Source organism: Peromyscus eremicus, chromosome 13 (assembly GCF_949786415.1).
Source record: "Peromyscus eremicus chromosome 13, PerEre_H2_v1, whole genome shotgun sequence".
Classification (NCBI taxonomy): Eukaryota; Metazoa; Chordata; class Mammalia; order Rodentia; family Cricetidae; genus Peromyscus; species Peromyscus eremicus.
In genome coordinates, this window is record NC_081429.1 from 33,656,730 (window position 1) to 33,684,036 (window position 27,307).

The window sequence follows — 27,307 nt, forward strand, 5'->3', positions numbered from 1 at the left end:
TAAATAATAAAAAAAATAAAAGAGAGTTTAGATCAATAGCTTGGAATGATAGCATACACTTATGATCCCAACTGTCTGGAGGCTGAAGCAGGAAGATTATGAATTTGATGCCAGCTTGGACTGCACATTGAGTTTGAAGGTAGCCTTGGCTAAGTAGTTGAACCCTGGTGCCAAAACAACAACAACAACAATTAGAAGTATAGAACACATTGTGTTTTCTCACTGCTTGTCTGTTTTCTCACCTACCAGTCTGAGTTGCAAATAAATTACTTAGATGTTTGCAAAAATTCTTTTTGTTGTTTGTATATATGATGTGTGTGTGTATGTATGTGTGTGTGTGTATTTGCACACTTACATGTCAGGTGCGTATGTGGAGGTCAGAGAACAACTTTGTAGAGTCAGTTCTCTCCTTTCATGTTTACTTGGGTCTTGGGGATCAAACTGAGGTTGTCAGGCTTATGTGGCAAGTGTCTTTAGCCATTGGGCCATCTTGACACCCCTCCCTTGAGGGTGACATGAAGCATTTTCCATTTTCTGGCTGGTGTGCCCATTTGCTGCAGCACATCTCAGTCCCTTCTCTGAAGGACCCCCAGATCTTTGGGGGAGGTTTTAGGGTGTGTTTGAACGTTCTCAGGAGCAAAGCCACTGTGGCCCCTCCTCATGTCTCAGACTCTGTCCCTGACAGCCATGGACAACTCTCTGTCCATTACCCCAGGGTCTGGTTAAGGGCACCCCTCCTGCCTAGTGCCCTGGCCTTGCATGTCTTTGAATGACAGAAACCACTCTCTATACATTAACAGATGCTCTGTTATGGAAATGACTAATCTGCTGTGGAGGCGCTAATACTTTAGTGGAAACAAGGAGAACCATGTACCATCTCCTTTCTCCATCAAATGACGGCCTGGAAATGGCACCATGGTGTCCCATCTCAAGCCCTTCTTACAACTTCCTCTTCTTTTTTTTTTTTTAAAGAATTCAGATTCTGCTTTTATGGGAGAAGTGGATTGTTCATTCCATTTCTATCTCATTCTCTGGTCCTCACTTCTTTTCTAGCCATCCACATACTAAATTATAAAGCTTACCCCGCCCCCCACTCACATTAATATAAAAAAGATACGGGCTGCTTGGGGAGAAGTCACGGTAGGGTCAGCTTCAGGGGTCTTTGGTCCTGTGCAGTCATGCAGGACCCTGAGAGGGTCTAAGCACTGGGTAATGCTCTCTTGAAATGTGCCGATAACTTTTGAACAAGGGGGCCGACCCTTCTCTTCGTTTGCCTGGGCTCCTGCAGGCAGGCAGCTAATCCAGACTGCTACTCCGTCTCAGCAGAGGCTCCGACTTTGAACTTCACTCTAGGGATGGTTCACCAGACAGTGTCTCCCTTTTGGATTAGTTCTTGAGAATATCATTAATGAAACAGAAATTCCTCCTTAGAGCAGTTCCCAGTTTCTGGTGATGAGAGATACTGATTTATAGTACTAGCGGAGTCTACAGTATATGGGAATCCTGCAAGAGTTTACCATTACTCATTATTTTTTAGATCCTACATCAAGTGTAAAAATATTTTTAGTCACACCGTTTTCCAGCATAAAGGTTATTAGTATATTATTTTAAAATTAAAATTTAAAGTCAGCACACAAAATAATGGGTTTTGTTATGGCATTTTCATAATGTATGTTGTTACCTCTCATTTGTTCTCCTCCATCATTAGTAAGAATTTATCAGAAAAACAAACTAAAGCTGGGTATAGTGGCACACATCTGAAATCCAGCGGTTGGGAGATTGAGGCAAGATTTTGAGTTCAAGGCCAGCCGGGGCCTATGTAGGGAGGACCATGTTTCACTTATTACACAGAACAAATACTAAGCACGGGGCTGTGGAAAGGGAATAAGACTAATCTTTGTTTTCTAAGAGCTCAGAATAACAGATACCCAGGGCAAACATTTCTGGGGCCGGGGGGTGGGATGGGGTTGCTGCAGGGAGACAGAGTAGGGAAGGTCCTAAGTATCATTTAATAGCCCTGTAGCACTATATGGAGGGGCTCGGTGTCCCATGAGAAGACATCCAGGCACTGTGGCTGGGGAGCCTTGCTTTTTGATTTAATTTCACCAAGTTTTTCCTTTTCCCTCCTGTGCTTTTAGCCTCAGCGCCGCAATCAGACGAAGGCTCGGACATTGACTCTGAACCTGACCTACCGCTGAAGAGGAAGCAGCGCAGGAGTAGGACCACCTTCACGGCGGAGCAGCTGGAGGAACTGGAGCGTGCTTTCGAGAGAACCCACTACCCAGACATCTACACCAGGGAGGAGCTGGCCCAGAGGGCAAAGCTTACAGAGGCCCGAGTGCAGGTACTGATGCCCAGACATCGGATTCTTTCTCAGATCCAGGGAGAACCTCCCCATCCTCTTGAGCAACGCTTTTATTGTTTGTTTGGGGGTGGAGTCTCACTGATAGGGACTCATAAGACTCCTGCCTCAGCCTCCTGAGCGCTGGGTTTATAGATGTATAGTACAGCACACAGATGAAAAGTGTTTGAAACCAAGAAAACCACATTAGCGATAGTGCTTATAGTGAATGCGTATCTGCAGGTTTGGTGATTGCTATGAGGTTATGTTTATGGCACACAGAATTCTAGGATCATGTGCACTTATCATTCTCAGATCCCCACCGTGTACCAGAGACCAAATGACTGTTGAGGTAGCTCCCTGTTAATAACAAACATACTTTGAGTGGTTATTTTGCAGGAGGCACTATTTTAAATCTTATATTTGGTTGTCAACTTGACAACCAAAATCAGATATTGGAAGAGGGATGTGTCCATTTGAGGAACTGCCTCCATCAGATTGGCCTATGGGTATGTCTGTGGGGCATTTTCTTGATTGCTAATTGATGTAGGGAGTCTAGGCACTGGGTGGTGCCATTGTGGAGGCCCACAAAGGTTTCCTAGTGAGAGCTGAGCTTGCTTTACCAGCAGAGCTGCATTAGAGGATTGCTTGACCATGTGCATGGTTACTAGATGATTGGAAGGGTCTACACTTGGCTGAGTTAGGGAGGATGTTTTTTGCTCCACCTCTTGGCATTCCTATAAATAGCCCTTTAGAAGAGACAGAAGGGGCCGGTGGATAAGGATCCAGGCTCTCCTGAGGCTATCCTGTGTTTCTGTTTCTCTCTCCCTCTATCCTTCTACCTAATATCTCTTATTCCTCTCTCCTCAAGAGTACCTTGTTATAAAATGTGAGAGCCAGTCTCCCAGCTGGTCTCCCACATGCCATCTGATGGCACGTGGTCCTAGGTAGTTCAAGAAAACAGGTTGAGCATAAGCCAGAGGGATCAAGCCAATGAGCAGTGTTCCTCCATGGTCTCAGCTTTGGCTCCTGCCTCCAGGTTCATGCCTTGGCTTCTTTGGATGGATGATGGACTGTAAAGCATAACATGAAATACTTTCTTTCCTTCCCAAGTGGCTGTTGGCCATGTTTATTATAGCAACAGAAAGAAAACTAAGACATTCAGGTTCAATTTTTTACATGGCTCTGTGTGTGTGTGTGTGTGTGTGTGTGTGTGTGTGTGTGTGTGTGTGTGTGTGTATGTGTGTGTGTGTGACATGTGTAGGTCAGAGGACAACTTGTGGGAGTCAGTTTATCCTTCCTCCATGTGGGTTCTAGGAATTGAACTTAGATCAAGCTTGATTTCAAGGACCTTTAACCAGCTGAGCCATTTCTCAAGCCCTGAATTACCTTTTGAACACTTAGGAGGGCTTCTAGAAAAGGCTATTTAAGTTAACATGTCTCTCTTGAGTGTACAATAATGCTTTCATAACCAGTGGTGAACTTCCACTTCAATTTTTGGGTACATTACACAAGACTAAGGGATTTCCAGAACTCCTTATCATCCAGAAGCCGAGTTTCTCTATCTGGAAATGCCACATGACACAGCTAGCATTTCATACTCAAAGTCAGGCTGGTACTTTGACAGTGAGCTGCTCAGTTGTTGACATGGTCCCTTATCAACACTTTTACCTGTCTACTACATTACCTTGTCTATTGAAGAAACAGCTTCTTCCAGAGGCAGAGTCTAGAGAGAAGAGTTACTTTATTCAGCCTTCCATATGGTTTGTCATACTAGAGCAGTCAAGGGCTGGAGAGATGGGCTAGTGGTTCTCTCCAGGACCTGCTGCAGTCTAATAAGGATAATGAAGTCACCATACAAATAACCACAAACAAACAAAGGAGATGTGTCAGGTGCCAATAGAAATGCGTTGCACAGGTGGAGAAAAGAAAAGATGAGATCTTGGAAGAAAGAAGAAAAATGTAGGCCAAGTATTTATCGATCAGAGATGGGGAGGGGAACATACTCATCCCAGGGCACAGCAAAGGGGCAAAGTTTGAAGCGCCTGGGCTGCATGTGAGATCATCACTCAGTTTTCCATCCAGACACTCTGGAGAGATCCAGGACTGGTCCCTTCTGGTTAGAGCATGAACCGAGGAAGGGTAGGGGAAGGAGGAGTGCAGAGCCAGGCCCAGGACATCCTGTGAAGGCTTAGCTCTCATCCTACCTGGTTCACGTTTGTAAAGAGCGCTGGGGATTGTGGCAGGAAGCAGATCACGGTGTTGGCAAGGACGGGATGATGGTGAAAGTATTCTGAGGGAGAAGGCAGGCAGCTGTGGTGTAAGCTGGAGGTGGGTTGGAAGGGTCAAGAGAAGAGCCATAGACATGCCAGGCTTCTTGAGACTGACAATTTAACATGGGAAGTACTGAATTGGGGAGATTGCTCAATGGTTAAGGCACTTACTGAGCAAGCATGAGGTCCAGAGCCAGGATCCCCAGAACTCATGTAGATGCTGTTGGGCATGACTGCATGTCTGTAATTTCAGCCTCAGAGGGAGGAGACAAGGCATCACCAGAGAAAGCTGGCTAACACTAGACTAGTCCTATTGACCAGCTTTGGGTTTGATTGATGGATGAGGTAGAGAAGATCAAAGATGATTCCTAACATCAACCTTGGACTTTCACATGTACAGGAAGGAACACAGGTGCATGGGCTTCTTCTCCATGTGAACTACACAGACAGACAGACAGACAGACAGACAGACAGACACACACACACACACACACACACACACACACTGGAAAAAAAAAGGGACAGTTGAATTCTTCTACCCATTTCACTGGGACAGAGTGCTTCTCTCCACACAGGACAGAAGCCATCTTCGTTAGCCATGGACCAGGATTCTTTTACTCTGTATCCTAGTGAAATGGGTTGAGGGCATCAATAGTTCTCTTATGCTGTAATGCTATAACCACCGATATAACATACATAAAAGGCCATATCACATCTATTTTGCTTCTGCTGGAGTCCTGTGATTGCCCGGTTTAAGTGCAAAGTGAGGTCCAGTGATTTCCCAGTGAATGTCCACCCTATTGCAAGACTGTTGTACTTCATGGCTGGCCAAGCCTGTGTACTGATGGGTTCCAAAGACCGATCCATAATCAGCTCTGAATGCCGTATGAGTAAGAACTAACCTTTAGAATGATGAGACGAAGGAGAATGAAAATCTGAAGTGTGTTTGTCATTGCTTCCTCTCATTCTTGCCTTTGTCAAAATGAAGGGGGGCAGAGGCAGCTTCAAACTCACGTAACTTGTACAGTACCCAACATTCTCATCTGGCCCAATGAAGGCTAGAGCCCAATAATAACAGCCTACTAACTTTCAGAGGACATGGGATCAAACCAATAAAGAGTGGTTCATATTTTCTATATGGTCACCACCCCTCCAAAGCAGGGCCCTCATTAATGTAACAGCTGTCTTAATGTGGCTTTAACCCGGTGACTCTTTACATTCCTTATGGCTTCTTTAGTTCCCTTGAGACACATCATGTCTTGCACCAGGCTATGATCTACAGCCTAACAAATTCCCTAGAACAACCAGCATATGGATCTTTTACTTAACCCAGCAGGAAAAAAAAAAGGGAGTAGTTAATCACTGATTAAAATGCCAGCAGAAAATGCTGGCGTCCTCGGGAAGAGATGGGAAAGCGGTAGCTAAGTCAACCCACTTGGAATGACAGCCAGAGAGTGTGAGTTACTTTAATTTGGGGGCACCTGGGAAAAACCAAACCTCAAACCCTCAAAGCCCAAACCACGTCTACATTCCATGTTTCACCCCTTTGAGGAAAAATATTTCCAGTCTCTTCTGGATAGAGATGAAATTAAAGCTATAAAAACAAAGGTCTCTGTCAGGTTGAATAGAGATTCATTTGGACACTTGTGTTTCTCGCTGCCAAATCTGAGCGCACAGCAAGCTAAGGTTCTCTGTGGTGCAGCAAAGGCTCCATCTAGAAATACTGTCAGAAGAAGAGGAAGAAGGAAAGAGAAATCAGGTAAAAAGACAAAGACAGACTAGTTGCTGAATCTTTGGGGGGTTGTTCAAAAGCAAATAATGAGAGCATGAAGGTTTTATTGAGACAGAAGTACTTGCAAATATTTACAGCATGCAAACATTTAGTAAGTATTTCATCTTAGAATAAAGTAGGCTAGTTTCTTACTGTCAAGAGGGGAGGAGACACAAAGGACAGTGACCTGTGGAAAGAGCATTTGACCAGGAGATAGGAGGTATAGTGTTTGGTCCCAGTTTGCCAAGAGTGTTCTGTTGAGCTTGAACTTTAGTTTCATTTTTTTTTCTTTTTTCTTTTTTTAAAGTATGGGGTCAATTATACCAGGTGATCTCAGCCTGGATTCAAGGACCACCAGGGTAATCATGGATAGATTTCAGAAGATCTGGGCAACGTGAGATGTACTTGTGTGTGTGTGTGTGTGTGTGTGTGTGTGTGTGTGTGTGTGTGTGTGTGTGTGTGTCTGTCTGTCTGTCTGTCTGTTTACACAAGTTTTACCTGGGGACAGTGTCTCTGGATTTCAGATTTTCAAATATCATCTTTCCCTTATCCCCAAACTGAAAACTACTAGGAGGAGCTGGAGAGATGGTTCAATGGTTATGAGCACTTGATACCCTTGCAGAGGACCCTGGTTCAATTCTCAACACCTACATGGCAGCTCATAACCATCTGTAATTCCAGTCCCAGGTGATTCAATACCCTCTTCTGGCTTCCTTGGGCACCAGGCATACATATAATACACAAATACACAGGCAGGAAAAACACCCCCGCACATAAATAAAATAAAATAAGAAAAAGGAAACAAAAACTATTAGGTAGCACCATCCCTCAGGACCTTTTGCACTAGAAGTCTGGGATTCTCAGGAAAGCCCAAAGGCATCTTAAAGTCACCTAACATCGCTCTACAGTTTAGAAAGTAGGCTAGGTACAGAAAACCCTGACTCCAGAATGGAATGAAATTATAGTCCCCTGCCACTCCATAGGACCCTGCTCTTGATGTGTCTTGCATGTGTCCACAGACCTGTGACGCACGTGTGAGAACCTGGCTGCCCTCCTCTGCCTGCTCTCCCTCCATGCAAGGGCTAAGGCTGGGTAGCAGCAATGCTGGGAGGGAGGGCTGGGGAGAGCAGGGCGTTGGAAGAGGCAGGAGATGGAGTGAATGAGAGGGTCCGGAGGAAGCAGCAGTATGTCCTGACGTTACCTCCTTGGCCTGTACTCTCCCTGGCCGGCTAGCAGTACACATCACAGAAGAGAGTGTTCAGCGAAGCATTTTACAATCCTGTGGAATTCTCTTTCAGAGGATCGAGTGTTATGTTTTCCTTCCCATTTTTTTTTTTTTTCAAATTGCATTTGAAATAACCCATCTGGAATAATGTAGGTTAGGCTGCCTGTGAGGGCCAACCAAAAAATGTGAACAAGTAATTTATTGATGGGTAAAATTAGGCTCACACCACGGGACAATTAGCACTAATCCATGAAACTTGGAAGCAAATTTGACCTAAGCCACCATTCAAGCCAAGCTGGCTCTCAATTATTTGAGGTGTTCCGCGGGCACTTCTCTGTTTACTCATTGCCACAAAAGGCTCTGGCTGTTGATTGCAGAGCGAAGGAGGCTTTAATGAGGTTTTCTCAGGAACGTCCACGCGAGCTTTTCATTTAATACCTCGTATTTATTGGACACTTAATATCTCCTACACATCCTTTTAAGTGCGTTGCCACATTGTCTTCTTAAATGATCCCGGAAGTGTCTTGCAGTAGTTTTGTGTAGTTCTCATTTGGCAAACGAGAGAACAGAACTCCACAGACACTAAGAAAAGCAGTCAAGGTCAAAGCAGTGGCAGGTAGGGAGCTAGGGTTTGACTTTCCACTGCTCAACGTGGTGCCTAGCTGAGTAAAGAGCATTTTCACCGTGGAAGTACTAATTCTCCCCACCCCGAGTTCTGCAGGGTTGAGTTTGAACAAGTTGGTCACTTCACTCATAGAGGGAAATTTTGTGAAAATTGTATTCATATTTCGAGACCCATTATCCTTTTCTCATCATGGTTATCATGATATTATAGAGAACTTTTGAATGGTTTGAATTTTACCCCACGTAACTGGCGGATATTATAATATTGTAGAAATCCACTTGGAGGTCACTTTTTTTTTTTTTAAGAAATGTAACTATCACTTTATTGATGGACTCAATGGCAAAATGAAAAGACTTTGGGCAGGTGAAAATGAGCCAGGCTGCTATTCATCAGTTGAAATAAGAACTTGCTTTGGGGTCTATTTAACATATTTGATATTATACAGACAACTACAGGCAGTTAACTATATATGACAGTAGACCATCAAGCAATGCACGCCTCCTGCCCTCACTTGCTCAACATGTTAGCAGTGACGGGAAAGCCAGAAAAGGTGCCGTGGAGAGAGTAAAATTACATTGACTTAGAGATCATAGACTCACACTTAACAGATACGTAGCTGACTTTGTCAACCTTGTTCTTTCTGCCTTGTTGGCAAAGACATTCTTGGGACATCAAAAGCCAGTTTGTTTCTGTTGCTATGGTTATTCTTTTCAAAATATGGAGATATTTCTTCAAAAACATACTTTTTTTTAAATGTGTGTGAGTGTTTGGCCTACCTGAGTGTCTGTGTACCACATGAGTATCCAGTGCATGAGGAGCCCAGAAAAGGGGTTTGGATCACCTAACAACTGTAGCAGCTGCAGACAGTTGAGAGACATCAACACGGGTCCTGTGGAAGAGCAGCCAGTGCTCTTAACTGCTTAGCCCCTAACATCCCTTCAGCCCCTAACAAGGAAACATTTCTAAGAATTGTAACCAAGTCATAAAGTCTCTCAGCCTGTTGGGTTTGGACCCATTCTGTATCCTACATTCACATGATATAACAGATTATGTGTTGATTACCTGTTAGGGATTGATAATTCAATGCTGAGTTATAAGAGGTATCTGAGCAGAGGGATTTTTTTTTTCTTCAGTTAAGTATAGGGTGATGACAACATTCCAATATCCCATGTATGGTCGACAAAGGTATTTAAAATAAAGGCCATTTCAAGGGCAGCTTTTCTTTTTCCAACTGGAAATTGAAGATGCTTCCCGAGATTCAAAACACGAGGCAAAGGCTAAATCCCATTTTCAGCATTAGTAATGTGTCTGGCAGGCATGGGTGGGGCTAGAAGCACCGAGATTGGCCTTAGCTAGATCATTAAAACCCTCTGACGAAATGGCCGGAGACAAGCAGCTCGTTCCTCACTGGGCCTGGTTTTCTCTAGAACAGCGCTCTGGATATTGGGAGCTTCAGCTGAAACATTAGGATGATTTCCTTTGGGAACCATGAACTTCCTGGTGAAAGTTTTTTTTTTTTTTTTTTTTTTTTAGTAAAGGTTTGCATCTCAACTATTTTTACTGATTTTTTTTTTATTGTAATGCTTGAGTTTGAACCTGAGACCTCTTACATGCTAGGAAAATTCTTTACCACTGAGGTATACACCTAGCTCCTTCCTGTCAGTTTTTTTTTTTTTTTTTTTTTTTTTACATTGTAGCTATAGAAGGTACCATGCAATAAACATTTTAAAATAAACCCCTCATGGGTTTATGCTACTTCTCAAATACTTAGTCGTATCAGTTTGGAAAAATAAAATGAGCACAAACTTCAAATCCTTAGCCACTTTGTTTAGATTCTGTTTTTTGAAGGTAATTGTGAAAAGTGGTGGTGTTTGTTCATTATTTGAGCAAAGAAACTTCTACTTTTCTCTTTTTAGGGGGCGGGGAGGGGATAGGGTTTCTCTGCGTAACAGTTTTGGCTGTCCCAGAACTCACTTTGTAGACCAAGCTGGCCTTGAACTCACAGAGACCCACCTGCTCCTGTCTCCCTGAGACTAAAGGCGTGGCTTTAGACTTCTACTTTTCAACCTTGGTCTGTGGTATTGGTAGAATGTTTTTTGAAGGAAGCAGTGGTGTCCTGAGCTTCTTGGGGAGCTCAGGCAGAGCCAACTCTGGTCAATTCAAGCTGGCTTGTTTATCTAAAGCTTATAGAAGGCAGTGGGTAGAGAACTAGGCAACATGCTTAAGCAACCTCCAAGTACAGGTTTCTGAGTGCTTCATGGAGGGGTCACTGGAATTCAGGATCATGAATACGTGAATGAAGTCATCTTAGGACATCTAGGAGTTTACTTTTCCCAGGGTAGCACAGAAATCTGGAATTCTGTGGCATGTAGTTGATTTTATATAAGTGATGGACCAACCTTTTCTGAACCAGAGGGTCTTTTAAACTTTGTTGTGTAAAGTTTGACTGCAGTGGGTGGGGGATAGGGTAAGTACCTTCAGGCATGAATTCTCACCCCTAGACTCTTCCAATAACATGGATGATGCCAAGCTCTTCCTTGATTTTCTTCCCACGATGCCTTTGGGAGTCATACTAGTTTAGACTCCCAAGGAGAAACATAACCAAATGCAGGCTTGAAATAGAATGTTCATGGTTCCGCTACACCAGGCGGTGATTTATTAAGCCAAGTGAAGCTCAAACTCAATTATTTATCAACACGGGAAAATACTGGATTGCCTTCTTTTCCTCTTGGAAACATAAGGAGTATTAAAAGGTAATATTTGGGACTAGTGAGATGGCTCAGTGTGTAAAGGTACCACCAAGCCTGATCATGACCTGAGTTCAACCCCTGGAACCTATATAGTGGAGGGAATGGACTCTTGCAAATTATCTCCCATGTACATTCTAGGCAAGGACTTTCCCTGTTGGATTCTTTTTTCTTAGCCAAGCTGATCACATCTTTCTACTCTCTACTGTGGCCTCTATTTAGAGATATAATCCTTGTGACAATTACATCCAACTTTTAAAATGAGCTGTCCCAACCTAAAGTTTTTCTGATTCCTTGATTTCCTAACATGGAGCTTCTGTGTCCTGTGAGAAATTCTTTTGGGCTCCATAAAGGAGGTTGCCTGAAGGCCAAGCTCCCATCTCATCTCCTCCTAACCTTCAACCTTAAATGCTATGTGTTTCTCCATGTTACGTTTCAGTGAGCTTTCTATAAAGATGATAATACTTTGGATTGATAGAATTTACCACACCACAAGAGAAGACTCCTATGTGTGCACCCTGGAAAATTTACTCCAAGTTTTACATCTTAATGATGCAGATTTAAATCACAGTTGGGCAAGATCTTGAAGTGTATTAAAAACCTGCATAACACCATTCAACATGTTAGACATTCAGTTATATTTCTGGTTGGTATCTTTTTCTCTTCTCCATTGACACACAAGAAGATTGGGATTTTGAATTACTGGAAGACGAATTATTTTCCAACAGATTTTTCTGAACATAGGTGATTAGCATAGTGTTCAACATAGAGTATTACAGGGCATAACACAGGTACCAAAAGAAACGATTTTCACTGCAAAATGCTTTCCTTTTTTTCTTTGGGGATCTTCATCAGCAGCTATTCTAATTGAAATCAGAGTGATGTTTCACACTTTGAAAAAGGTAGTAAAATGACTCTACTTGGATGAATTTATGTTCAGCTCATGTGACTCTCTAGAACAGTGGTTCTCAACATGTGGGTCGTGACGACTCTGGGGGGTTCAAATGATCCTTTCATAGGGTTTGCCATCAGAAAGCACAGATATTTACACTACGATTCACAACGATAGCAAAATTACAGTTATGGAGTCTCAATGAGATAATCTTATGGTTGAGGGTCACCACAACATGAGGAACTGTATTAAAGGGTTGCAGTATTAAGAAGGTAGAGAACCACTGCTCTAGGGCCTATACTTACACTGATTATAGCCATACAGAAATAGACTGGTATGAATATAAAGCCTAAGGCTTCGAGTATGCAATTGGCAAGGTCAAATTTAGGACATGTACCCTATGTGTGAATGTTGGTGTGTTGGGGGTGTCCAAGTGCCTCATGGACTTCCTGGAAGGCTGTGATATGAGGGTGCAATGGCATTGAGGACAGCAGTAAAGAACGCTCACTGTTCTGAATCCTGTTTAGTAGTCCCTGCCCAGGGTCATTACCAGCTTTACTGATGCAAGTCCACATAGGGTCCCTGCAGCCCCTTTCCTGACCCCTGACATTTAACTCTCCTTTCTCCCCAACATATGACAGAAGACAGGGGGCTCTTGCCTGTATTTGCCCTGTCAGTAAGGGCCCTTTAATCTGTTTTAGCATGAAAAATTCATTAAGAATGTACTATTATTTCATCAGTGAAATCCTCAAATTTTAAATTAAATCCATAGGTCTGGTTCAGCAACCGCCGTGCAAGATGGAGGAAGCAAGCTGGGGCCAATCAACTGATGGCTTTCAACCATCTCATTCCGGGGGGATTCCCTCCCACCGCCATGCCGACCTTGCCAACATACCAGCTGTCGGAGACCTCTTACCAGCCCACGTCTATTCCGCAAGGTATCTAGGAAGATAAACAGGGTGATAAGGATGCAGCTCCCGATTGCTTCCCATTGGCTGTTTTACACTGTGAATTCTGCCTGTTATGCTGACATTGATGCTGTTGGTGTGCCAATCATATGACGTCAGCTTTTCCTGTGCATATGTGCCATGTCTCAGAAGTAGCTTGTGCTATATCTGAAGCTCTTTAGATAAAATGTGCTGTGTTGTAACACTATTTCATTGTTTAAAAACAATGCAACTTTCCCAAAGAAACATGGGATTTTTTCCCTGCTTTTGTTAAAACCTGAGCACTGTATTTATATCCCTGGTTGCAATCAACTGAGGTTCTAGGATCATAACTTGTTGCAACAGTAATTCAGGGAATGTGAGCTTTGATAAAGTTGTAATTTGTTATGGCAAGAGGGAAATGGGATAATGTTAAATTGTAAGAATGTTATTTCGGGCCTGTGGAAGACAGTGTTTGCAATGCTCTGAACTCTGATGTTCTGTTCATGCATTGGTGCTTTAAAAGTACATTTGATGGGCTAGAGAGATGGCTCAGTGGTTAAGAGCACTGACTGCTCTTCCAGAGGACCTGGGTTCAATTCCCAGCACCCACATGGCAGCTTACAGCTGTCTGTTACTCCAAGATCTGACGCAGTCACAAAACAATGCACATAAAATACAAATAAATAAACTATTTTTTTTTAAAAGAGTACATTTGATGAGAAATTTGGTACCTGTAGTGATTCCATTGTGTTCACTACCCAAATTGGCTTGTTAGTCTTGCCAATGTGGTATCTGTGCTCATATTCTAGGTGAGTGTGAACTGGGAGTTTATACGTAGTTATGTGCTTAGACATATGCCAAGGTAGATGTAACTGTATTTGTTGTGTGACTCTACAGCTGATCAGTAGGAAGTGCACTTGGAGTTCTCGTAGTATCTGACCAAATGGGTCACTACTAATGGGAACTTCTGCACTGCACTCGGTCTGCTGGTCTACCAGAGAGCATCATGGTTGAGCCTCTTTCTCCTTTCAGCCGTCTCAGATCCCAGCAGCACCGTTCACAGACCTCAACCGCTTCCACCGAGCACTGTACACCAAAGCACTATTCCTTCGAACCCAGACAGCAGCTCTGCCTACTGCCTCCCCAGCACCAGGCATGGATTTTCAAGCTATACAGACAGCTTTGTGCCTCCGTCGGGGCCCTCCAACCCCATGAACCCCGCCATTGGCAATGGCCTTTCACCTCAGGTCAGTTCTGTGTTTCTAGACAGATGATTTGCCGTTACCAGAACCAAATCATCAATTCCCCGAGGCAGCGGTATAATGAATTGCCAAATGTAAACCATAATGTATTCTTTATACAAGCCACATGATTTCAGTTTTCGAGTTTCCTTTCTTTCTTCCCTTTCTACTGGAGGCATCAAACATTGTAGCCTAGACTTACAATTCAAGTGACTTCGAATGCAATCATGGGCACTCTGTGTTTATAGTCAGCTGTCAAGGCACTTGTCATATGTCTTCCCTGTCCTTAGCTCTGAGCTTTGGTTGAAAGCCTTACAAACTTGCCAGGCTTTCTTTCCTTTCAGTTTTTGTTTGTTTGTCTGTTTCAAATGGCATTTGCTCGGCTGACAGAATTTTGAGGGAGAATCCTCATCAGAAAACACCAAAAGCTCTGCCATAACCATTGGAGAGGAAGCAGAAAAGCTGTGGAGAGAGAGAAGGGGAAGTGAAGAGGGGGAGGGGAAGGGGAAAGGAGAAGGAGAAGGAAGCAGGGAGCGAGAGAGAGAGAGAGAGAGAGAGAGAGAGAGAGAGAGAGAGAGAGAGAGAGAGAGAGAGAGACCCAGCTGAGGACTGCAGAATCTGGAATGAATGAGGTATAGGAACACAAATTAGGAGAATTGCTAGTCTTTGGGACTATATAAATATTTGGACGTTGTAATTGTTTTTGTAATTTACATTGGACTATGAGCTTTTCTTGGGGGATTGCACTAATAAATTGCCCTGATAATTGCATGTCAGAAGGATGGTTAAATTTCCTACATGTGGCATCTGTCTGAACTTGACGTTATTAGCAGTTGTTTAAATACAGATAGCTTGATTTTATTAGAGGGAGAGAGAGAGAGAGAGAGAGAGAGAGAGAGAGAGAGAGAGAGAGAGAGAGAGAGAGAGAGAGAGAGCGCAGTTGGCCCAGGTGGCGAGGAGAGCCACCCACTAAATTTGGAGAAATGTCACAAAGGGATGGCAATCTATAATTGCAATCGAGGATCTCTTTGGGGCTCAGAGTGAGAGTTTTAACAGCTTTCTCTTTCCTCTACCTCTCTTTTCTTCTTGGTGGGTAGGAAAACAGAGAGAGGCTCAGAATGACACAAATAGAAAATGAAAAGACAATTATACCCAATTACACACTAATCACGGGCTATCACCGCTGCCTAAGCACCGAGAGGGTATTCTAATAGGCAGAAAATGAGATTTTAATGGCACAAAGGGTGGCCAAAATAACGACTCATATATCTTTGCCTTCCCTGGCTTCTTCAACTTGTGGTGTACGTCTTCGGAGAGGAGCGCTCGGGCTCTGTGTAATGGTGATAACTCCTAGCAGCTGAGAAGTTCAAAGCCACAGGAGTTGAAAAGACTGGGATGGTAAAGGCAATGAAATAAACATTTCTGCCTCAAGGCAAGAGTTCATAAATCCTTTTTTGTAACAGTAAATGTAATTAAGTTTTATAGATTCCTATAGCACATCCTGGGCTTAAAAAAAAAAAAGAAGAAGAAGAAGAAGTGAGAGGTGGGTTTTAAACCTTAGCAGGAAAATAACAACATGAAAACAATGGAGGCCTTCCTACAGGACTTTTAGCCCCTTTGATTTCCAAGTCCTGGCATTTGGGGATGCGATTTTACAGTGACAGTGACAGTGACAGGCTCCTGCTGGAACAGCCAGCTTTGTAGCACTCAGATTCCTTGTGTAGAAACTTCTTCCAGACTTTAGAAGCAGCATGGAAAGGTTCTGCAAGTTTTATCATCAGTCACTTGGAGGCCAGAAAACAGCTTCTTAGTTTTCACTCATTTTATTTATTTTTATGTGCACTGATGTTTTGCCTGCATGTATGTCTGTGTAGGGTGTCAGATTCCCCTGGAACAGGAGTTACAGGCAGGCGTGAGCTGCATGTGGGTGCTGGGAATTGAACCTGGGTCCTCTGGAAGAGCAGCCAGTGCTCTTAACCTCTGAGCCATCTGTCCAGTCCCACAGAGAACAGTTTTTTGTTTGTTTTTTTTTTGTTTTTTTTTTTTTTGTTTTTTTTTAATGGATGGATTTGGTTGAAAGTTTCCATGGGAGCTGCTTCTGTGAGAGGCAGGATTCCATCAGAAGGTCTTCCAACCTTGCTCTCTTAGGTTGTAATGAAAATAACATGAATTCAAATTCTGTATGTGAAATGGTTAGTTTCTTGCATGCAATGGTCTGGGAATAATGTTATAACAGTAGTACCTAAGTGGATGCATTAGAAATTGATCTTCCAGCCATTGAAGGTCACCTTCAAGAAAACTGTCAGTGACTTCAGAGTTGGTGCCAGGGTGGGGTCATTTCACATCTAGCAATGGAAAACTCTCACAGGCAACTTCCCACCTGTATTTCTTTATTTCATTTGACGTACTATATCAGTTCCATACTTATGTTTGTGAATAAGCAGTGTCTTTTGTGTTTCCACTGTAGAGCACCAGTAGGGTTCCATGCTGTCCTAGTTCTTACAGCATTCCCAAAGAGTCAGAAAAGAGAGAGTACTGTCTCTCGGACAAAGTTGAAGATGGGACAGGGAGTGTGTGGATCTGCATGGTCCAAGCATATCTATAAAATAATGGAGGAGAAAATTGGGGCTAGAACTCAGATTTCTACAACCCTTTGGATGGATTGCTTCTCAGCAATGCCCCTTGAGATTTTGGTTGTCTGGCTTTAATAGAACTTAGTATAAAGGAAGTTATGGCAAACCCAGTTCTAACAACTTGGTTCAGCTGTACCTGAGCGGAAATGAGAAGACAGTGATGGTCCCAAAGTGTCAGATTTACGGAGACCCCATTATTGACACATGGACTGGATCATGGGATCCGAAGAACAGAACTGGTGTGACTGTCACTTCTCTGATTCGCCACTGGCCCTCCCCCCTCCTCCCCTCTGTCTTGTCACCTTTGAGCAGGCACTTCAGTGGCAGGACCAGAGGTTGGAACCCACCATTAGTGTAAGGGGTTCGACTTAGAATCTGGGATTCCTGGCTGCTTGGCTTAGGATCTAGTCTATAGTTGAGTGGAAAGAAAGCACACTTCAAAACAAAGTGGAGACAAGATTTTAGTCACATTTGAAAATAACCATAGAGACTAGTTTTCTAAGCTTTTAGTTTTTCAGTGAATTTAGTTTTTGGTTTTAGATTTATTCATTTTATTTTATGTGCATGAGTGTTTTGCCTGCATGGCTGGATGTGCACCATGTGCATTCCTGGTGTCTGCATAGGGCAGAAAAGGGTGTTGGATCTCCTGGAACTGGAGTCACAGACATTGGTGAGTCACCATGTGGATGCTGGAAGACAAACCCAGGTCCCCTGCAAGAACAGTCAGTGCTCATAACTGCTGAGCCTTCTCTCCAGCCCCTGAATTTATGTTTTAAGTTTAAGTTAATTTAGAATTTTTTTTGATAAGCCTGACTGATTTTCATTCATCTTTTAATTTCTGACAGTGTTATAAACATTCCATGCTGACGGTAGGGAAGTTTTTTTCAGGACAACCACTCATGACATTTTTGTACATTGACTCTGGGCTCTTTTTACATCTTTAGTTTTTCTGAAAATTAAGATAGATTATAGTGTATAGATTTTTCCATCTGATGGTATGTTCTTTTGAATTATTGTGGCCAATTCATTGTAGCTCTCTTCTGTAGAGTCTGTTTGGCATATTTAAAATATTTGTGTATTTTATTTGACTTTTTCTCTAGTATCACTGACGTTGGCACATTGCTGACTATTCAAACTGGCAGGGAATAAAATGTATGAGAACCAATGCATAATGAGATTTTCTAGTCTTTTATTTGTTTTTCATTTCATTGCTTTTTTTTTTCCCCTCTTGACACAAGGTCTCACTCTATACCAGGTGGGCCTAGGATTTGTAGCAATCTTTCTCCCTCAGTCTTCCATTGCTGGAAATATAGGTGTGAGCCACTGTGATTGGTTGATTTCTAGTTTTTTGATAAGGAACTGATGGACAGACATATCATTTGCCAAATGATACCCACTCTCTCTCTATCTGCCCTCCCCTTGTTATTCTTCTTGGAACATGAGTCCCACATTTTTGTTACAAGTCTCTGCCACCGCCCTTGACCTGCTTGTCCTGTGAGCCCGGTCAAATGGTCTCACAAATGGAGGGCTGGCCTCCCCTTTGCTAGCAAAGGTTGGATCTGTCAGGACACTGGAGGCAAGGTTCTCAGAGATGGACGGGGGCAGGGCAGGTTCAAACCTCAATATTTCCTACCTTCTGAATAGCTGTCTGACATATTTAACCTTTCCAGGAGATAGAGCTCAGAATGAGGCTCCAGTATGCCCCAAGAAGACCACCCAACTCACCCTAGTGAGGAGTTTCCCTGGTAGCAGAAACCTTCGGACAATACAGACCTCATATACACACAGATCGTTGATATCCTTTCACTTCCAGTCTTCAGTATCTTAATGCACATGTGGTCGAGACAGAGGACACTGACTTGGAAGTTGGATTGCAAGGAAATGTTACCACACGCTCAAGACATGAGGCTCATTAACATGTGGCCCATGTTCTTTTAATTAACTTTCCTTTGCATGAAATACTACCCTGAGTGCTTCCCCACCCCCAAAACACACATAGCCAACACCCTCAACACGGGCAATTAGATTAACAAACTTGCATAATTTCATGCCCCACCTCCACCTATTTCTACAAACTTTGCAGGATTTGTCGACAGCTTCCAACAAGCTCTTGAGTGAAATGCCCTATCACTGGGTTACAGGGGGTCTGGGGAAATTCTCGATGCTCTGTCATCTATGAAAATGGGCCAACTTGGCAGCATTTAGGGTTCATCAACAATTGCAAATGATTCTTCAAATGTTTTGGGTTTGGTAAAACCTAAAACACATTTTTGCCAAGTACTTTTTCGCCTTAATTTTTCAAACTGTGTATTTTAGGGAACATTTGATCCATATGGTTTTGATTCATTTACTCTTGTATCATTGAGGTTTTTTTCTTTCCTATGGAGCCATTTGATGTGCAAGAGGCTTTCCTACACTCAGTTTAAAGCCCCTCTTTTTTAAAAGGAGGAAGTCCTGTTTGCAGCTCAGAGGCCATTCATTTTGAGACCCACTCAATTCAGCAACACTTAAACCTACATTTGGTATAAATCTGGGTCATTATGAGCACATTTTATGTTTAGAACAGACAGGCAGGGTTTCATTCTTGCTCATGAGTGAAACCAATGACAAAATAAGAAAATAGGCTTAAATTACAAAAAAGAAAAGAAGAAAAGAAAAAGAAAAGATTTTGTTTTAGAGAACTTTTAACTGTTAGTAACAAATCCTGAGGTCAAAGCTACACACAGAGGCTGCCTTTCAAATTTTGTGCAGGTCTTGGGGAAGATGTAATCAAATAACCGTTACACCTGTCCTGTTTCACGCCTAATCTACCAAGAGGGAAAAATTCTCGTAAAGAATTGTAAAGCAGCTTGACAATGCTTGAACGTCCTCTTGGCACTCAGCGCTTCCGGAAGAGAGGGTCGGTCTGTGGAGCTCATCAGATCTGTTGATCATCCATCTCAGTCTGGTTGAATTATCACACACTTTGTAGTGTTGAGATCCCAGGCCTGAAACGTAACCAGAAAGAGTGGCTGGGTCTCCACGCTAATGAGATGGCAACAGACAGTATAAGATGCCAGCATTGACTTCCGCTCTGATTCACAGTTCACAAAAGAAAGCCTTTACCTCAAATACCCATCTAGTTGCTTTTAAAGAAGAGTATTAAAGCTGAGATTATTAGTGTGTAATGTATGTAAATTGCATATTTGGTGTCAGCTATGCTTATTAGGCGGTTTCTCCATTTCATGCATATATGTATTAGACTCTCCTGGTCCCATTTCAAATTAGATTTCAATCGCGCGATACCGTTTCTTTTGACAAACATTGGTTAATGCTGAAACTTACTAAGGTGAAGCAGCTAAGTGTTAATATGTATACATTAAAGTCGAGACCGTTTTTGATTTTGCTTGTATTTTTTTTTTTTTTTTTTTGACCACCGAGTTAATCATGATCTCACAGTCTTTAGAAGCAGGGCAGGATGGTGGTGGCTTGTTCATTAAGATCTAAGGAAGAACTTGCCACAGACGAGCTTAGTATACGGATGGACGATGATGGCCATTAAAACAAACTATTAAAGATAGTTACAATGGGTTGCTTTTCTGTTTCATCTGTGTTAATGGAAATCTTTATTATCATGCATGGATATTTCTTTGTGTCCCTCCACTTTTGTGGTGTTATTTCAGGTAAACACAGGAAGGTTTGATTTGGTGGTATAATCAGCTCTCGTTTCAAGAGAGCTGTCATGCCCCTCCCCGCCCCGGGACATTTTGGGTACACACTATTTGAGAAGCTATTTGAGGCTAGTATTATTAATAAGCCATTTGTTTCGCACATTTGACGCACAGATCCCATACCCTCAGCTCACCTTTTATTGCCTTGAAGAACCAGACAAGCAGGTGGTCTGCTATACTAACTCAGTTCCCAAAGGAGCCACTTCCTTCCTTCACACTTTCCAGAAACTCATCCGTGGAAGAAAGAGGGGTGATTTTGATTAAAGAGATTTGTTGGGTGTCAAACAAAGCTGGGATGGAGACACGTTCCGGATGAAAGGGGCTGTCTCCCCAAAGCCCCCACCTCTTTCTGGTTCTTTTCCAAAGCGGCCCATGAGCCCATTCCCAGGGCTTGAGGAGCCCCATGTGTTTACGAAGTACTCAAGGCATGTTTATGATCATAAATGAGCCTGTTCCAGCTACATCAGAAGAGCTCTGGGTCATTTGTATATTTCCAACAGGCCGTATTCTGCTGAGGGATGAGGGGCTTCTGCTTCATAGTGAATACCCTTCTGTTAATTCCTTTGTTGAATCCACACAGGCTGCCACTGACCTGGTGCCTTGAGTTTTGCTCTACAGGCTGAGGTCTCTACCCTTGAAAACGTGAGGACACCCTGGCTTATGAGGACTCTAGTTGTGACCCCTTGACTTATGTGTATTTGGAGACTTGTGAGAGCAACAACGAGTTGGCCCAAATCTCCTTTTCATACACAGAGAGGGCACAGCAGCCAGTGACAGCATCAGCATCCTGAAGAGAGCCACAGGCAAACCTATTCTGCTGAGTTCTTTTTTGTGTGTCTGCCGAGTTGATTTAAATAGCAATTCTGTCAGCTCTGTCATTCTGTACATCAGACAACTTAGACAACGGCCTGTGGTCTTTTAGGCTCATTTGAATTCCTCCAGCCACTGAAGAGGAAAAGAAAAATTGAGTGTGATTGCTTCGTTTATAACTAAGCTACTAGAATAAAAAGTTTGTCCTTGTAGTCAGCAGTATCCAGAAGAGCCAGGCTAGGTTCTCATACAAGGCCTGTGGTCTGAATCAACTCTTTATATGCGGTTGGAATGCGATGTAAAGCTTTTAATTTATTACTGCATTTGCAAAATGGCAATATCTAGAGAAATCTGAATACTTGCATATTTATTCAATTATGGGCTGAATGTATGCTCTGTGCTGCAAACACAGAAGACTTGATTCAGTCATTAGTTATGTACTGTTTTTTGTTTTTTGTTTTTTTTCCTCTCTCTCTCCTCCAAAGAATCTGTCTGGGTTTCATCAGAGGTGTATATTTTTCAGTGTAGAGTACAATATTTAAAAATTACTCTTGGCATTCAGCTTGGGGTTGGCAAACTGGAATTTCTGAGACTTCTGGTTGCAGTGTCCCAATGACGAATGGAAGAGGTATCTAGCTAGGAGACCTTTTAAGATGGCACCATTGGAAAAGCATATTTATATTTCTATCTCTCTCTTTCTAAATATATTTATGAGGTACTGTGTGGCCCTTCAATACAAATAGAGAATGTGTAGTACTTAGATTAGGGTAACTGGTTTTCTGACATTCCAACATACCATTTCTTTGAATCAGGGACATCTAGCTTTGAAATATTCAGTTATTTGTTGACAACCATAATCACCCTACTGTGCTCTAGAACATTCTGTTACTTTTTATATCAAATTGGACCTGTGGACCCATAATCCATCCTGTCCGCACCCCTGTGCCTCCCCGCCCTTTCTCCCATACCTTTCTGAAAATGCCATTCTTTCTGTTCTTTTTACTTTTTAGATGAACTTTTGAGCTTCCACAGGTAATTGAGAATGTGGGGAGTCAGGTTTCTTTCACTTAATGTAGGAGATTGTGCGTTCTGGAGATGGGCAGACGGCTCAGTTGGTAAAGTGCTTGCTGTTCAAGCATGTGGACCCGAGTTAAGAGCTAGGCAATACAGCACATGTCTGTTGCTCCAGTGCTGAGAAAGTGGAGACTAGAGGGTCACTGGGGTTTGCAGGCCATCCAGACAGCCTAGTTCAATCTGTGAGCTTCAGGTCCACGAGTGACCATGTCTCAAAAATAAGGTGGAGAGTGACCAAGGAAGACACTCTATATCAACCTCTGGTCTCTACATGCAGGAGAATACACATGTATCCACACACCTGTGTGCATTCATATATGGTGTGCTTTGTGGAGCCACAAGTTAGTATTTCTAGACTGCAGGGAATTTTTTTTTTCTTTCGTCATGTGTAGTGTAGGGGTAAGTTTCTTGGGTTCCACCTGGTCCCCCGGTCCCGCCCTGCCCCGCAGTCCTGCAGCCGCTTACAAAATAACCACTCAGAGGCTTAATATTATTTACAAACTGCATGGCCTATGGCAGGCTTCTTGCTAGCTAGCTCTTTCATCTTAAATTAACCCATTTCTATTAATCTATGTTTTGCCACATTGCCATGGCATTACCGATCTGCTGGCATCTTGCTGCTCCTTGGGTGGCTGCTAGATGTCTCTCCCTCCTTTCCTTTCTTCTCTCCGTATCTCTGCTTCAATTTCCCACCTGCCTCTAAGCTGCCTTGCCATAGGCCAGAACAGCTTTATTTCTTAGCCAATGGGAGCAACACATATTCACAGCATACAGAAAGACATCTCACAGCAGTCATGAGACACTGTGCAGCCAATCCTTAGTGCTGAACTAACAGAGGTTTCTTTTAAAGAAATAATGGTTCTTTTTTTTTCCTTTCTCACAAAATACTCATGTGCCATTGAAACAGCTTGCACTTGCAAAGTTCTACTTAATCTATTATAATCTGAGATTCATACATGGCCCCTGTGGAGCTGTTCCCTTCCCTGGTTGCCTTTGTGGAAAACTTCCCACTCAGGGTCAACTCTTCTCTGATTCTCAGGCGGGATTTCTTATTTTAGCCTCTCTGAATGCCACATGACTTTATTTATAACTTGTTGAATACCAAACTAACAATGTTTAAGGGAACATTTCCTAGGAAGTAATGAATGATTGATATCACAGGTGAAGACCCAACTCATGGTCCATTTATCTTTAAAATGGTTCACTTTTGCACAGGTGGATAAGTGTTTTTAGTTAATGTTGGATGTGGCCTCTACCTCCATATGTTCTCAGTCCTCTATATAAGAACTTGGGGGTGGGTGGGAGGATGACTACTTTTAAAGAAAAGGCTAAAAACTGTCTACTAATGTTTAGTTAGGGCAGATAAAGAGAAAAAGGGAAGAGAGAGGTCCTTGTTAGTCACTTGGCTGTGGTTTGGGTGTAATTCCCTGATTGAAACAGAACCCAAGATTAAAACCACTAGATTTCAAACCATCCTCCATCTTGTCTGAACTCTGGGTGGAAGGAAGTATTTTAGGGAAAAGGGAATGCACTATATCCCACTTCCTTTCTCTGAGAAGCTGGGATTGGACTCATTGCAAGGAGGCAGTGAGGGTTTCTAGTTTATTGGAAGTTATTTGTGAGTCTCAGATTGAGCTGTGTATGCAGTTAGGGTGAGCTGAAGTTTGCCTGGGTAGATGCTTATCAGGGTGGGTCTGCCCTGCACTTCCTTAAATGCAGGTTTAGTTTATAGGAAATTAGAGAGACATTCCAAAATGCCATCTCATTAAAGCACTGAAGGATGCCCAAGCATAGAGATTTTCCTTTCTAGAGTCAGAATTCTAAGTCCCAAAGGGTCAATTAGCATTTAGCAAACATATCCCGAAGCAGTCACGGACTAAAGCTGATATATGTTTGATTTTCCACAGTCGTGTTCTCAGACAGGTTGCTGAAGTGGTCATGGGTTTGAGTACACACTCTTTAGAGGGCTACTGTGATTGTGAGAAAGTTCCTGAAAGGAGAGGAGTTAACAGCAGGTAATGCCATTCCTCGTGGAAAGGGCTGGAGACTCCGCTGTAAGTGATGAATGAGGGTGTCTGACCCACATCTGTTTTGCATTAGAATGGAACATTGCCCTGACATCCTCAGGAACATTTGTCAAGATTCCCTGGACAGAGCTTCTGTAAATTACATGCTGCGAATGTGTCAGGGTCAGATAAGAGGATATCATTAACTTCCCAAGTTTACTCAGGGCTCTGTCAGTCCACCGTAATATGCTATGGGCCAACAATTTTTCCTTGAGCTATTTTGTTATATTTTTCATTCATAGAAGGAAAAAAAGAGTGTGCCTTATCCCCCAATATTGAAGTGTTCCTTTCTCATAAATCATATTAATTATAGACATGGTCCCAAAGCATATTAACTGCAGGCATGCGTAAATGAATTAAAACATATGAGAATTTTATTATGTCCATGGTGGGTCTGAGTATCTGTTGTGTTTAACAAGCTGACTTTTTCATGTAGGTAGACCGAATTTCTTCTTAATGGAATTTATTTACTTTTTTGATGATAGGTAGCCATGGCATGACAGTTCATCATTGGCTAGAAGTAAGCTAGAATCATACATAGGCATATATGTGTTTGTATGTACCTCTTACAAGTCATTTCTAGGCGATTTGCCTCGATTTATATATATATATATTTTTTTTGAGACAGGGTTTCTCTGTGTACCTTTGCACCTTTCCTGGAACTCACTTGGTAGCCCAGGCTGGCCTCGAACTCACAGAGATCCGCCTGGCTCTGCCTCCCAAGTGCTGGGATTAAAGGCGTGCGCCGCCGCCGCCGCCGCCGCCGCCGCCGCCGCCGCCGCCGCCGCCACCGCCGCCGCCCAGCTTTCGATTTATATTTCATTCATTAGTTCTTAAAGAAATTTGCTTGGCTGAGGAGATAGCTCAGCATACGTGAGGCTCTAGATTTGATCCCTAGCCTTTCAAAATCAAAACAACAATAAAAACCAAAGGTAATATAATAATAATAATAATAATAATAATAACAGTAAAAAGTTCATGGCTGTCAAGCTAATCACTTAGCTCTGCTGAGTAACAGGTACTGAAAAGAATTCAGAAACTGGATGTGATTTCTGTGTTTGGTTTTAGGACAGAAGTTCAAGTTTACTCGGGACGGTTCTTACCGTGCACTTTGCAAATGAAATTTGGAAGTCTGCGCAGCACGGGAGCCACACGTGTCTGGCACTCATTCTCCTTTTCACTCAGCATTAAACATTGCTACTTGTAACATGTGAGCTAAAATTTAAAAAATAGGACTTCCTTGGCTAGGCAGGTTGCTTGCTTCTCTCTCTGGTTGTGTGAAAGTCCTCCTGGCCCTTTGCCTAACTCTCCTGATGGGTGAGAAGGTCACCACACAGACCTCAAGAGAAACTCCTGCCTGTAGGCAACTTCCCTCTTTCTTACAGCTTTCAAACAGACAGGACCCCAAATCTAATTATTTAGATGCTAATCAATTGCAGAATCATTCCTAAGGCATTTGAATCTGAAGACGTTTTCAGAGACCTGTGCATTGTTTAAAATTGAAGTTTTTCAGCCTCAGAGGTATACTTGCTAAGATTTAACCATTAATGGATTCCAGGGATACCTGCGTTGACAAAAGATGATCAATAGAAACTTGATTTTTTTTTTTGTTTGTTTGTTTTTGGTTTGACTTTGGAAATAAATCACTTCTTAAAAATGTGTAGTTAGTAGACTTTTGGAGGGAAGGACAGAAGAATTAACAAATTCACTAACTGAACAGCCCTGTGCATCATATCATATACAACCAATTCACTAAAGCTTTTTTTTTTTTAAATTAACTTAATGTGTGTTGTTAGGTGCTAAGTCAGAAGAATATCTGATTACTTGAGAATAAGAAGGAGGAGGAAGACACGAACATGGATTCCTCCTAAGGCGAAAAGAAGCGCCTCTGCATACGCCCTAATTTGCTTAGTCATTTTAGATTTCTGATAAGCTCAGCACTTTTGAGGGAGGGACAGCAAAGCCATAATGTTTGTGCCAAGGCAAATATTTTCCAGACACATCGTTTGAAATGTAAATCTTAATTTGGCTCACAGTTTTTTTTTTTATCTTTTATATTTAATCTTACAATAGGGAAATTAATTCAAGAGAAATGTGGCATGAAGCCGTTGTAAAGAGTTGGTCTCTCCTGAACCATGTAATCTTCCAATCAAGATGTAAACAACCCATTCAGAATCCTGAAACTTGAGAATGAGCTGAAAGAGATCTTCAGAAAATGTCTCTAATAGAGCGGTGATGGGAGAGCGGGCGGAAGTTGTGTGAGCACAGAACTGCGAGGTTTTGGATTTGTTTTTAAAGGTCACCTGTGAAACAGGTTGGAGGTAGAGCCCAGGCAACACTGGAGGGGCCATTCAGAAATGTGCTTAATGGAGTGTTTTGTTCAGATAACCCTGATTAGGCGTTTTATGTAACTGGACTTAAAGAGTTGTGGGCCAGTGGGATGGCTCAAAGAGTAAAGATGCTTGCCACCAGGGCCGATGCCCTGAATTTCGTCCCCAGATTGGACATGGTGCAAGGAGATAATTGACTCCTGCAAGTTGTCCTCTGACCTCCACAGCCATGCTGTGGCACACTCCCATCACCCCGCGCCATACATATGCATGTTCTTGCATGCACATTGCACACACATACAAATATAATGTGTATTTGTATATATGGGTCCCCAAACAGTCAAATAGACCCTCATCTTTGCCCAATGGGATAGAACCTTTATTTATTTAAGGAAACCCCTCTTCCTCCTTGTTAATCTCCCTCGCTTACCTGTCATTTCCTAAAAATGTGGTGAGTATCTGGGAGGCAGAATGGAGCAGCTTTGAAATTGTTTTCTTTGAAATTATTTTTGAAAACAAAGCAATTGTCCTCCCCCTGCCTATATATATATATATATTTTTTTTTAAAAAGCCAGCCTTGTAGTAGACATAGATTATTAATGGTAAAAGGGAGGAGTATAGGAACTTTTTACAACAAATG

The 27,307-nt window shown here is 42.5% G+C and overlaps 1 protein-coding gene across 2 annotated transcripts in view; it reads left to right on the forward strand.

Moving 5' to 3' along the window:
• The window catches only part of Pax3 (paired box 3), a 94,070-nt gene that overhangs the window by 61,888 nt on the left and 4,875 nt on the right, over nt 1–27,307 (forward strand). For both annotated transcript variants that reach the window (XM_059278399.1, XM_059278400.1), the window contains exons 5-7: nt 2,139–2,344; nt 12,647–12,812; nt 13,836–14,050. In XM_059278399.1, the coding sequence (XP_059134382.1) occupies nt 2,139–2,344; nt 12,647–12,812; nt 13,836–14,050 (587 nt within the window). The remainder of the gene's footprint in view (nt 1–2,138; nt 2,345–12,646; nt 12,813–13,835; nt 14,051–27,307) is intronic.